The sequence below is a fragment of the Xenopus laevis genome, chromosome 9_10L (assembly GCF_017654675.1).
Source record: "Xenopus laevis strain J_2021 chromosome 9_10L, Xenopus_laevis_v10.1, whole genome shotgun sequence".
Taxonomy (NCBI): domain Eukaryota; kingdom Metazoa; phylum Chordata; class Amphibia; order Anura; family Pipidae; genus Xenopus; species Xenopus laevis.
Window position 1 is genome coordinate 30017929 of NC_054387.1, and position 14162 is coordinate 30032090.

At 42.6% G+C, this 14162-nt stretch overlaps 1 protein-coding gene across 1 annotated transcript; it reads right to left on the reverse strand.

Moving 5' to 3' along the window:
- Nucleotides 1–2895: 2895 nt before the first annotated feature.
- On the reverse strand, nucleotides 2896–9021 carry LOC121398184 (traf2 and NCK-interacting protein kinase-like). Its single transcript, XM_041577013.1, has 13 exons — nucleotides 8533–9021; nucleotides 8390–8428; nucleotides 8207–8272; nucleotides 7984–8037; nucleotides 7765–7890; nucleotides 7551–7661; nucleotides 7334–7424; nucleotides 7061–7188; nucleotides 6517–6571; nucleotides 5897–5969; nucleotides 4723–4898; nucleotides 4258–4454; nucleotides 2896–3771 (listed from the first exon to the last, which is right to left on the reverse strand). The coding sequence occupies exons 1-12, from the start codon at nucleotides 8557–8559 to the stop codon at nucleotides 4333–4335; spliced, it is 1068 nt and encodes a 355-aa protein (XP_041432947.1). The 5' UTR covers nucleotides 8560–9021; the 3' UTR covers nucleotides 2896–3771; nucleotides 4258–4332.
- Nucleotides 9022–14162: the final 5141 nt, after the last annotated feature.

The window sequence follows — 14162 nt, forward strand, 5'->3', positions numbered from 1 at the left end:
CAATTTGCAATTGGTTTTCATTTTTTATTATTTGTGGATTTTGAGTTATTTAGCATTTTATTCAGCAGCTCTCCAGTTTGCAGTTTCAGCCATCTGGTCCAAATTCCCGTAGCAACCATGCATTGAATTGAATAAGAGACTGGAATATGAATAGGAGAGGACCTTAATAATAAAAAGTAGCAATAACAATACATTTGTAGCCTTACAGAGCATTTGTTTTTGGATGGGGTCAGTGACCCCTGTTTGAAAACTAGAAAGAGTCAGAAGTAGAAGGCAAATAAACTATTAAAAACTATGAGAAATAAATGTAAATGACCAATTGAAAAGTTGTTTAGAATTGGCCATTCTATAACATGTTAAAAGTGATCTTAAAGGTGAACTACCCCTTTAATCACTTCTGTTCAGGCTTCAAACAGTTCTAGCATTTTTATATTCAACTTTTCTTTAAAGAGGAGAAAATGTAAAATCCCAAGTTTTTCCAATCACTGATCCCCAGTAGAGTCATCCCTCTTATATCCATTTGCACCAGACACAATGAACTGCCTCTAATAGAACATTTCTAGGTATTTATTTTGCACACGGATGTAAAAGGGGTTTATTGACTGATACTAAACCATTCTCTCTCTTTCGTTCATTTCTGCAGATTCTGGACAAACCACCAGCGACTACAAAACGTTAGTGCAGAAGCCGCTACATGCGTAAAGCTGCTCAGTTATATACAGATGGAAACCAGGCCCCCGTGTTTATAATTCAGCGTAGAATTCATAATAATGTCATTAGTTTTCTGTTTTGTAAAAAAAAATTAAAAAAAAATAAACTATTTTGTATGAAGTTTCTGTGTGTCCATTTGTGGGGTGTTTCATTATCAGATTCCAACCCCCTGCCACATTTCCTACTGAATATATAGATCTATACACAGTGTTTGGATTTGCTGTTTGATTCTTTTTCCTGCTTAGATCTAAAATACCTGAAATCTGCTCCCTGGCTCATTCTTTGAGAGGTGGACTAGTCTGGCCAATGGACTGTACCAGAGCAGGGAACTGATCAGTGGCTACTTCAGTCAAGGGTCCATTTCAACCCTGCCCAGATACATATGGCTGAATTTCAATCAGACATGAATTGGGTTGGCATATCACCAGCCTAACCATTAATATAGCAGCCGACACTGGGACCAGTGTTACATATTTAACCAGCAATGTATTTGCTCATAAATTTATAATTCCCTGACGTACCACCCAGTGTCGGACTGGCCCACCGGGATACCAGGAAAATTCCGGGTGGGCCAAGATGTCAGAGGGCCCTCATGCTGCTAAACATTTGGCCTAGTTCATGGCCATTCCCTATTTCTTTTAGAACAAAGAGGCTAAATAGATGGAATAATAGAGTATATTATGTAAAGAATAGAGACTAGGATAATAGAGTTGAGTGAGGAGAAGAAGAAGAATAATAGTACTGAGAGTGGGCCCCTGGTCTTTTTGGGAGGGCCCATGTGGTCCCAGTCCGACACTGGTACCACCCCTGTCCTGTCCCTCCCCAATCCCTGCCTCCAGCTCCACTTCTTTCCCTTCTTCCTATAATCCCCTGCTCCCATCTCGACCATATTTTCTTCCGAACCACCCCCTCATTGTCCCTCCCCTTTCTGTACAGCCAGATTGTTTTTTCCAAAATGGTGACAACCCTAGATATTGGTCAGGCAGGACCTTCTGAGGGCCCATGTTTGATAATGTCCCTGGCACAGCACAAGCCCAGTATAATGCTTCTTCCGAGCTAACTGGACTGTGCTGGCACCCAGCCTAAATCAGTGCAATGGACTGTGAAAACCTGTTGGTGGCACCAACTCCCACGAGCAGCGTCTCCTATTTCCCCATCTCATGTATGTCAGTGGGCATGGGTATTCTACTACTTTATTCTAAAGCATGGGGGCAACACCATCCAGCAGGGAGGCAGCAAGATCAACATGTGATTCCTTAAAGGCCTGGGCCCAACAGAACTGAGAAGCGTGATACGGCTGTACATGTATATGTGCAGTGAACCTCAGTAAATTATGTACGTCTTACTTTGGCCCACGGCTCCTTGAATTTCCAGTGGCCATTAATAACCCACCTGTTATCAGTAGACCAATCACAGGATGGACTGATGCCCAATGAAACATCACACAGACTTGCCCTTCCTCTGCCCAAATAATACCAAAGGCAACTGTATCATGGGACAAACGTCTTCTAATGATAGTGGAATGTTAATGGGTCAGCTCTTTCTAGACTCAATGAGTCCATTTCTCCTTGGCTCAAAGGATACTAATGGCAATGACATGTATATCAAAGTCCCTGCTAGGCCCAAAATAACATATTAATGAGTCAGCACCTTCTGAACCCAGTCTCATAATGTACTAATCCCAGTGATATGTTTATATACACTATATATCATTTGTATGTGATTGATTGACCAACCTCTGACATCAGTGCAGATCAGTAGGACTGGGTCCAGACATGGCTTTGTCTTCTTATATTTCTTCATCCTTAGCATCTCCTTTCACCAATTTCTCCCACCCTAGCATCTTATTTCCACCTTCACTTTTCAATCACCCTTTTCCCTTGCACTAGAGGTCTCCCTCCTCTGTAATGTTGCCTGGCAATACTATAGAACTATAAAAAATGCAAGAACACCAATGAAATGTGTATTAACATATTTATTTATAAATTGGATGTTATATTTATGCATTTTAGATTAATTCATACTAATTTAAGTTGGGAAGGACTCACATCCATTAGGTTCAAGTTTTAGTGTAAAAGGGATCTTCCTATTTAGTAGTTGATCCAGAGGAAGGCAAAAACCCCATCTGAAGCCAGAGCCAATTTGCCTCAGAGGGGGAAAAATTCCTTCCTGACTCCCAATGGGCAATCGGAAAAGTCCCTGGATCAACTTGTACTATGAGTTTATGTCAGTATCAGTACTAAGAGTTTATGTCAGGGTTTAGAGTAGGAGATGTGACTGGTTGTTGAGTGGAAGGCTTGAAAGGATAGAATTTAGAAAGGAAAGAATTTGAACAGGAGAAACCACTGAGGAATTGGTGTTAGAGGGGGGGGGCAAAAGAAAAAAGTGGAGAAGAGAAGCCTCTGTGTAGGGGGTATCATTTTAGTGTGTGCTGTGTGGTGTGACTAAATGTCTTGGTATTGGTTTAATGGAAGAACCAATGGAGGTCCAGGAAGAAGGGCAAGGATTAAAAGATATTTTAAAGAGGAGAAACTCTTGATGATAGCTAAATAAAAGAAGATATTGGTGGAGGTGTGTTAGCAAAAGGACAGAGCTTGCGGGTAGAGGTAAAATATGGGATAAGGGCTGGTGGTGGAGCTAAAGTTAAATGGAAAGTCCTTGGGTGGAGATGTGATAATTGGATACTAATGCAAACTAAAGTCCTAATAGTGGAGCTATGGTGTTTGATAAGTGAATGCTGCTAGTCGAGCTGTAGAGGTGGACAGGAATGTTGGAGCTATGGTTCTGTGAAATGTAGATGTTTAAGGCAAGATGCTGGAGTTGTCGTAGTCTACAAAAAAAGGAAGATGGACTATGGCAGTTGGAAAGTGAGGTGGAGATGTGTGTGGGTGGAGTGATGTAAACTGGAGCAAATACACCACTGGTGGAGATGTGGTAGACTGAAAAGAATATGATCATGGAGATAAAGTCTCTGCTGGTGTATTTGCAGGAATCTTGATGTTACCACTTGCATCAGCTTGAAAGGAGATGTTGCTGGTGGAGCTGCAGACGCCACTGGATCTGTATGAGAAAAAAATATCAGTCAGTAATAGATCATTAATTCTCATTCAGAGGCATGGCATTTATTCACAAGCCTTATTCATTAGGGGTTCCAACATGTTAGGGAGTTTTTCTCCCAGGCTGATGCTCCTTTTAGAAATAAATGCACTGGCTATGGGAACAGGAAATAATGCCTGAGCCTTCTCAATCACATTCTACCCTGCTGTGTTATTGTGCGGCTGCTGAAGTGAGGCTAATGTCCATCAACACAGAAAACCTTGATTCAGCCCCTACTGCCCGGTGTGTTTATTTGCTTCACACATGGGGAGGATTGTGACCAAGAAATGTAAACTTGAGTATCTTCTAGCCGAAATCCACCTCTTGTGCACAGTGAGGATTCAGGTCCTACCAATGTAGACACACTCCAGGCAGCAGGGGATCAAATTGCTATTTGTCTACCAGCTGAGAACCGTTGTACAGGGATACTGAATGGAGATGGGACCTTACCCTGTGGATGTTTCTTTTTCCTAGGCTGTGATTCAGGAAACTCATTCTGGGCTGTTGATGTTATTGGCCACAAGATCAATAACAGGAGAAGCCCTCCAGGGCCACTTGCAGAGCTGCTTCTTGTTCTGCCGATGTCTGTGTGCAGAAGTCACAAGCACGCCGCAGCTTCAGGGTCCACAGAGCTACTCCCTTCAGTCCTGTATAGGGAAAAATCATATTTGTGATTCATGAATACTAATTAAAGCTTGTATATGATTCATAAACAAAAAAATAAAGACTGAAGACTAAATGCAAATTGTCTTAGAATGCCATTATCACCATTATACTAAAATATAATATTAAGCTAAAGTACCCCTTAAAACATGTATATTATTCCCAGTGCCATTATAATAAAACCAACTCTTGCAGATGTTGAGTTACACCGTGTGATGGTGCAGTCGTATCAAATATAATGGATTCCCTCACCTTTCTTGGCCGGCCGGTTCTGCAGAGTCCGGAGATGTTCTCCAATCTCAGCCCTGATGATCTTCTTAGGTGTCAGTTGGGTGATGAATGGGTGCTGCAGGAGTTCTTCAGCACTCCCTCTCTCTGAAGGATCCTTCTTCAGACAGGAATCCAAGAAGGACACAAAACGTTGTGACCTGGAAAAAAAGAGATTTTAGCTTTAGCTAGCAAAAAAAATCCCCAGATTATTATTTCCAGATTCCAGAAGCTTTTACCCAGTAACCATTAGCTATACTCCAGAATTGACATATATTTTGCAGTATATCTATCTATCTATCTATCTATCTATCTATCTATTTTGATTTGATCTCTTTAGGGAGAAGTGAGACCCATAGTATTACAGCATTACACATTATAGAAATCTTCTCCCAAAGTCTTGTCTCTACTGACTATGCCTTACCTTGTGAACTTTTTCATCTCCAATTTGTACCTGTATGTTAGTCTCCCATCCATTTAGACTGTAAGCTCTACAGGGCAGGGACCTCCTTCCCACTATGTCTCTCACCACATAGCACTTAAGTTCTTTGTTCTATGATTCTGTATCTATTTATTATGTGATTTGTCTCCCCCATGGATACTTTTATATATATATTGTACTTTTGTGCACTGTACAGCCCACCACTATCCCAAACTGGTCAACAAGGGTATAACAAAGGATATCAGTGGCAAATCTATATGTCTATAAGGCTATGAGGGACAAGGTAAGGTCCTGTGATTTTCCCACACCCTCATCTGACTGCACCATAGTGCACATGGCCTGTAATCACATAGTAGTGGGGCCCATAGTTATACTGATATGCCCCTGAGACATAGACAGTGGTTATATACATAAAATATATCATATCTGCTCTGCATCCATCTATATTTCCCTCAAATCACACATATCCCTGCCTGCAGTAGAAAAACCTCTATTTATATTTAGGAGGTATTTAAACAAAATACACATCGCTATGAGCTGAGACTGAAATCTCCCCATTATCCCAAATTTATACAGACAAGGGGAAGGTGAGGACCGTGGAAGCAGCTAAGTGGATATAGGAGTTGCCAACTGTCCCAAGTGTTAATAAGAAAATGTGAGTTCCATGTCTGTAAGCACAGGTACAATGTACAGTGACACAAGCTGGGACAGACTCACCATCTGTCTGATTGAAGCTTCGGTGGTTGGGCTTCTCTAATCAGCTGCTCCACAGGGTATATATCTGCATATGCTAAATGTGAAAAACATATATGAGTTAGTCTGTAGGATAAGTGAACTCCGCGCTAAGTCAAATTCAAGCAGCACCGATAAAAAAGTGGACCCACTAGTGCTCGTGTATTGTAGCTGTAAGGCAGGTTCACTGCGCTGGTTTAAGAGAACCCGTAATTATTCCTAAAGAGAAAAAGCGCTGTATAGTGTGTTACCTTCTTTCAATGCGATAACATACAAGTTTAGAACTTCTCCAAAGACATCTCCCTTGTGAGTAGTTCTAAACTTGTATGTTATCGCATTGAAAGAAGGTAACACACTATACAGCGCTTTTTCTCTTTAGGAATAATTACGGGTTCTCTTAAACCACCGCACTGAACCTGCCTTACAGATGAAAAAACACATATATATCAGGCCCATCAAACATGTCTAGAAATTATTTATTTAAATTATAGAAAATGTTATTTTTTGTTGGAAATAGCAAATCACCCCAAATTCCTTTAATTCTGATATAGAACCTCTGCTGCTCAATGTATAAAATAAAGTAGCCAAAATGGTGATTCGCTTACGTGGTTTTCCTTCGGCCATTTCGATGGCGGTTATCCCCAGCGACCAGATGTCACACTGCAAAAGACACACCAAAGAGCATTAGAAGGAGAGAATTGGGTTAGTGGCTGTTTAATAAAATCTAAGTAAAAAGGCTACACTTATACAAGTCTCTTTTAGAAACATATACATATATTATCATGGGGGCAAAAGTACAAGCCATTCTCCTTAGCTCAATGATGGCCAAAACAGAACAGAATACAACTTCTAAAATAGCACAATGCACCCCCTAGTAAATGAACACATCATGGTATATGTAAAAGTGAAAAAATGCTTTATTATATATAAACGTGTATACAGCAATACATCTCCATTACAAACAATAGCAGTTACATAACTGAGCAAAGGAGCAAATATATTAAAGCAGACACATAGTGCAAAAAGTTAAGAAACCCAAAGTTTTGGAAAAACTCCTTTCTCTCCATGAGAAAACGACTGCTTCTATGTTGCATTAACACTGATAAGTAAATGCTCCGTGTTGTTACAAGTATTATAAGTACAACATACTTTGGTGTCGTACGCCAGGCGCTGGCCCTTCTGCCTTATGGCCTCGGGTGCCATCCAATGTGCAGTCCCGTCTGCTTCATGGCACAATCCTGTCTGCGGGTCCAGGTTCCAGCTGTTTCCAAAGTCGACTGAAATGACAGATAGAATCTATTAATGGAAAATAACTTGTTTAACCACAATAAGATAAGAAACCTGAATTATGAAACACCCTGACTCCATATTCACAAAAGCTCCCAACCAGCCATTACTCTTATATCTGTAAGTTTTACTCACTGATCTTGACTTTGGCCGTCTCTGTGAGCATGATGTTCAGGCTCTTGATGTCTCTATGAACGGCCCGGTTCTTGTGGATGTGGTGCAGCCCCTGGGGAGATTGAGATGTAGGTTATAAAACTATAACAGACATAAGACTAAACATTCCCAACAAAGAGATTGTATATATATAATTTATGCAACAAGAAGAGTCCTTAAGGAGTAAATCTGGCCTTACCTTTAAAACCTCCTTGCAGACATAGCCGATCCAGGTCTCCTTCAGGGATTGGCCATTGGTCTTGTGGATGAGGTTATGGAGAGAGCCTCCACCACAGTACTCGAGAACAATCTGAAATACATAGATATTATTTAAGGTCATGTATTCTATCACTTCCAGTGGAGATTGCTTTGGCACAAGAGGAATGAACACGATACAGTAAATCATTTCTTACTTCCAAGAGCTCCGATGAGCACTCCGTGAGTGGAGCCCTGTAGTAGGCTCCATAGTAAGAGGCGATGTTATTGTGGCCGCCGAACTGCTGGAGAAACTTCAGCTCCCTGCAGACTGACTCTTCATCCTGGAGTGGAATAATAGAAATCCCTTTAGCTCACATAGGCAACTACACAAATAGGATTGATATATAATGATTGGAATTATAAAGATACAGTACTCGGCTGATGTTGGCGATCTTCACCGCTACCACGCCTCTATGATGGTGACGACCCTGTAATACAGACAGAAAGGTTGACTTATATACAAGTAGGAAAGAGAGGGTCTAATACAGCCTCCAAACCAGAAGCTTGATATGTCTGCCTAAATCATTGTGTGATTGTGTGTAGTGATCACACTCTTGTTCAGTTCTCCTACTTTCTAGGAATTGGTTGGTCCCTTACCTTGTAGACGTCTCCGGTGCCGCCCACTCCAAGAAGCACATCCTTGGTCAGCCGACCGTCAGGAGGCTGGAAAATAAAATAGAAAAAAGAAGGATTTTATTGATAACATAATATTCCCCAGGGTATAAAACATGTCTCACTTCCAGCAGTAGCAGCAAGTGTTTTACCCTCCTTTCTACTCACCTTATAAATCTCAGAGAGGGTACTGGATTCGGCCTGTGGCTGAAGGAGAAGAGAAAGATTCTATTACATTCTATACTTTATCTGTATCTGTTCTCTATACAGCAAAACCCTAAATTCAGATAAAACAGTAGCAGTTGCCTTACCCTCCTCCAGGGGGCGCAGAAAGGCATTGCGTCCAAGTTTTTTAGCTCTTAAAAGAGCTGTTGGGTTATGAAGAGATATCAGCTGACGCCAAAGGAAGATGTTTTCTCCAAACGCCAAAAATCAGATGGAATATCGCTGAATATCTCTATAAAACAATCGCTGTGAAATCTCTCGGGAAAATCACTCTGAAAATCGCTTCGAAAACGCTATGAAAACGCTTCGTCGCTCGGATATTTCACTGTGTGGGGACACAGAAAGAAAGAAGAGATTGTAAGCTCACATGCACCAGCCCTCAAGTATTCACACCCTCAACCAATTCTCCCATTGTACCAAAAACAAACCCTAAACTTATATATATTGTTTATCTGTTTTATCTGTTTTTTATTCGGGCCACAAATTCTGAAATCTGATATCCATTGCCAAAAAATGAAATTAACATCAGTTTTCCTTTTGCATCAACAGCATTAAAGCAAAGCTCCCCTTTAAATGAAATTAAATTAAACAGGTTGCCGCATTTCCCTGTATTGGCACCATCCATTCTTCCCTCTATTATAATATGAGGCTCAGTCCCTGCTGAAATACAGCCTCTCAAACATCATCATATCACAGTAAAAGGACGAGTACAGGCTGCAGGTCTGACAAGGGATGCTGGGATTTGTATTATAGGCTGCAGGTCTGACAAGGGATGCTGGGATTTGTAGTTCTTTAAGAGCTAAAAGACCACAGGCTGCAGGTCTGACAAGGGATGCTGGGATTTGTACTATAGGCTACAGGTCTGACAAGGGATGCTGGGATTTGTATTATAGGCTGCAGGTCTGACAAGGGATGCTGGGATTTGTAGGTCAGTAACAGCTAAAAGACCACAGGCTGCAGGTCTGACAAGGGATGCTGGGATTTGTATTATAGGCTACAGGTCTGACAAGGGATGCTGGGATTTGTACTATAGGCTACAGGTCTGACAAGGGATGCTGGGATTTCTACTATAGGCTACAGGTCTGACAAGGGATGCTGGAATTTGTACTATAGGCTACAGGTCTGACAAGGGATGCTGGGATTTGTACTATAGGCTACAGGTCTGTCAAGGGATGCTGGGATTTGTACTATAGGCTACAGGTCTGACAAGGGATGCTGGGATTTGTACTATAGGCTGCAGGTCTGACAAGGGATGCTGGGATTTGTATTATAGGCTGCAGGTCTGACAAGGGACGCTGGGATTTGTAGTTCAGTAACAGTTAGAAGACCATAAGTTGCTGGTCTGACAAGGGATGCTGGGATTTGTAGTTCATTAAGAGCTAAAAGACCACAGGCTGCAGGTCTGACAAGGGATGCTGGGATTTGTAGTTCAGTAACAGTTAAAAGACCACAAGCTGCTGGTCTGACAAGGGATGCTGGGATTTGTACTATAGGCTATAGGTCTGACAAGGGATGCTGGGATTTGTACTATAGGCTACAGGTCTGACAAGGGATGCTGGGATTTGTACTACAGGCTACAGGTCTGACAAGGGATGCTGGGATTTGTACTATAGGCTATAGGTCTGACAAGGGATGCTGGGATTTGTATTACAGGCTACAGGTCTGACAAGGGATGCTGGGATTTGTATTATAGGCTGCAGGTCTGACAAGGGATGCTGGGATTTGTAGGTCAGTAACAGCTAAAAGACCACAGGCTGCAGGTCTGACAAGGGATGCTGGGATTTGTACTATACTGGCTACAGGTCTGACAAGGGATGCTGGGATTTGTATTATAGGCTACAGGTCTGACAAGGGATGCTGGGATTTGTACTATAGGCTGCAGGTCTGAGAAGGGACGCTGGGATTAGTAGTTCAGTAACAGTTAGAAGACCATAAATTGCTGGTCTGACAAGGGATGCTGGGATTTGTAGTTCATTAAGAGCTAAAAGACCACAGGCTGCAGGTCTGACAAGGGATGCTGGGATTTGTAGTTCAGTAACAGTTAAAAGACCACAAGACTGGTTCTGTGCTGTTGCAAGGGATGCTGGGATTTGTACTATAGGCTGCAGGTCTGACAAGGGATGCTGGGATTTGTATTACAGGCTACAGGTCTGAGAAGGGATGCTGGGATTTGTATTATAGGCTGCAGGTCTGACAAGGGATGCTGGGATTTGTAGGTCAGTAACAGCTGAAAGTAAAGACCACTGGCTGCAGGTCTGACAAGGGATGCTGGGATTTGTACTATAGGCTGCAGGTCTGACAAGGGATGCTGGGATTTGTATTATAGGCTGCAGGTCTGACAAGGGATGCTGGGATTTGTATTAGTAGCTCAAAGGGAGCTGGGATTTGTGGTAGTAAAGAAAACACAGGCTGCAGGTCTGACAAGGGATGCTGGGATTTGTAGGTATAGTACGGGCTAAAAGGACCATTGTATTAGGCTGCAGGTCTGACAAGGGAGCTGGGATTTGTACTATAGCTACAGGTCTGACAAGGGATGCTGGGATTTGTATTATAGGCTGAGGTCTGACAAGGGACGCTGGATTTGTAGTCAGTAAGTAGAAGAATAAGTTGCTGGTCTGACAAGGATGCTGGGATTTGTAGTATAGGCTTTGCAGGTCCTGACAAGGGATGCTGGGATTTGTATTATAGGGCGGTCTGAAAGGGATGCTGGGATTTTACTATAGGCTAAGTCTGACAGGGAGCGGGATTTGTAATAGGCTACAGGTCTGACAGGATGCTGGGATTTTATTATGGCTGCAGGTCGAAAGGATTCTGGGATTTGTAGGCTAGCTAAAAATGCGATTTGTAATGCTAAGGGCTGGTTTTATGGCGAGTCTAAAGGAGCTGATTGTAAAAGTAAGTCTGACAGGATCTGGGATTTTATCAGCAGTTGCAGGGATTTGGATTGTACTATGGCTAAGGTTACAAAGATGTGATTTGTATAGGTTGCGGTCTGAAGGGAGCTGGATTCTTAGGTGCGGCTGAAAAATGGGATTGTTAAGGAAAGCTGATATATAGCTGCGCTGAAGGGACTGGATTTTATAGGCCGGTTGACAGGATGCTGGTTTTATATAGGCTGAGCGACAAGGGAGCGGATTATTAGCGCAGGTTGACAGGGAGCGGATTGTAGTCCAACATTAGAACACGGCACAGTCACAAGGATGCTGTTGTACTAACTCAGGTCTGACAGGGATCGGGATTGTATTAGGTAAGTTGACAAGGGAGTGGATTTGTCTTGTACAGTTGAAGACAATAAGTGAGGTTGAAGGAGCTGGGATTTGATTTAAGTAAGTGCTGGGTTTGTACAGGCTACGGTCGAAGGATTGGGATTTGTTTATAGGCTGGTCTGACAAGGGTGCTGGATTTGTATTGTACTGCAGGTTGAAAAATCGGGATTTTACTATAGGCTACAGTCTGAAAGGGATGCTGGATTTATTATAGTGCAGGTCTACAAGGATGCTGGATTTGTAGTCGTAACGGTAAAAGACCACAAGCTGAGTCTAAAGGGATTTGGATTGTATATAGCTACGTCTGACAAGGGATGCTGGATTTTACTTAGGCTACGCGACAAGGATGTGGATTTGTACTATAGGCTACAGGTTGACAAGGATGCTGGGATTTGTACAAGGTGCGGTCTACAAGGGATCTGGGATTTGTAGGTCGTACAGGTAAAAGACACATTCTGCAAGTCTACAAGGGATGCGGGATTTGTACTATAGGCTACAGTCTGACAAGGGATGCTGGGATTGTATATAGTCAGGTCTGACAGGATGCTGGGATTTGTAAAGGTAAGTCTGACAAGGATGCTGGGATTGTATATAGGCTACAGGTCTAACAAGGGAGCTGGATTTGTATATGGCTACCGGTCTGCAAGGGATGCTGGGATTTAATTATAGGCTCAGGTCTGAAAGGGATGCGGATTGTACTATAGTAAGGTCTGACAGGATGCTGGATTTGTACTATAGGCTACAGTCTGACAGGATGCGGGATTGTACAACAGGTCAAGTCTGACAAGGGATCTGGATATGTTATAACTACAGGTCTAAAAGGACGGATTGATTAAGCTGCAGGTCTGACAGGGATGCTGGGTTGTCTATAGGCAAGTCTGACAAGGGATGCTGGGATTTGTACTTGGCTACAGTCGACAAGGTATGCTGGGATTTGACTATGGCAGGTCTCAAGGGATGCTGGATTGTATTATAGGTGCAGGTCTGACAGGGATGCTGGATTTTACTATAGGTACGTCTACAAGGGGCTGGGATTTGTACTATAGGCTACAGGTCTGACAAGGATGCTGGGATTTGTACTATAGGCTACAGGTCTGAAAAGGGATGCTGGATTTGTATTATAGGTGCAGGTCTGAAAGGGATCTGGGATTTGTACTATAGGCTACAGGTCTGACAAGGGATGCTGGGATTTGTACTGTAGGTACAGGTTGACAAGGATGCTGGGATTTGTACTATAGGCTCGGCTGACAAGGGATGCTGGGATTTGTATTTAGGCTGAAGGTCTGACAAGGATGCTGGGATTTGTATTGTAGCTGCAGTTGAAAGAGATGCTGGATTTTACTATAGGCTACAGGTCTAAAGGGATGCTGGGATTTGTATTATAGGCTGCAGTCTACAAGGGATGCTGGGATTTGTAGGTCGTAACAGGTAAAGACCACAAGCTGTAGGTCTGACAAGGATGTTGGAATTTGTACTATAGGTACAGGTTGACAAGGATGCTGGGATTTGTACTTAGGTACAGGTCTGACAAGGATGCTGGGATTTGTACTATAGGCTACAGGTGTGACAAGGGATGCTGGGATTTGTACAACAGGTTGCAGGTCTGACAAGGGATGCTGGGATTTGTAGGTCAGTAACAGGTAAAAGACCACATTCTGCAGGTCTGACAAGGGATGCTGGGATTTGTACTATAGGCTACAGGTCTGCAAGGGATGCTGGGATTTGTACTATAGGCTACAGGTCTGACAAGGGATGCTGGGATTTGTACAACAGGTTGCAAGTCTGACAAGGGATGCTGGGATACTGTATGTAATATAGGCTACAGGTCTAACAAGGGATGCTGGGATTTGTATTATAGGCTGCAGGTCTGACAAGGGATGCTGGGATTTGTACTATAGGCTACAGGTCTGACAAGGGATGCTGGGATTTGTACTATAGGCTACAGGTCTGACAAGGTATGCTGGGATTTGTACTATAGGCTACAGGTCTAACAAGGGATGCTGGGATTTGTATTATAGGCTGCAGGTCTGACATGGGATGCTGGGATTTGTACTATAGGCTACAGGTCTGACAAGGGATGCTGGGATTTGTACTATAGGCTACAGGTCTGACAAGGGATGCTGGGATTTGTACTATAGGCTACAGGTCTGACAAGGGATGCTGGGATTTGTACTATAGGCTACAGGTCTGACAAGGGATGCTGGGATTTGTACTATAGGCTACAGGTCTGACAAGGGATGCTGGGATTTGTAGGTCAGTAACAGTTAGAAGACTACAGGCTGCAGGTCTGACAAGGGATGCCGGGACATTCAGGACATGAGTAACAGTGACTGGGAAGTTGAAGCTCCAAAACTTTTTCCTTTAAATCATTTTAAGAAGTCAGTTTTATATACAAAGTAAGATGCAAAGAGAAATATGGATATTAATAGTATTGGAGAGAAACACCAAGT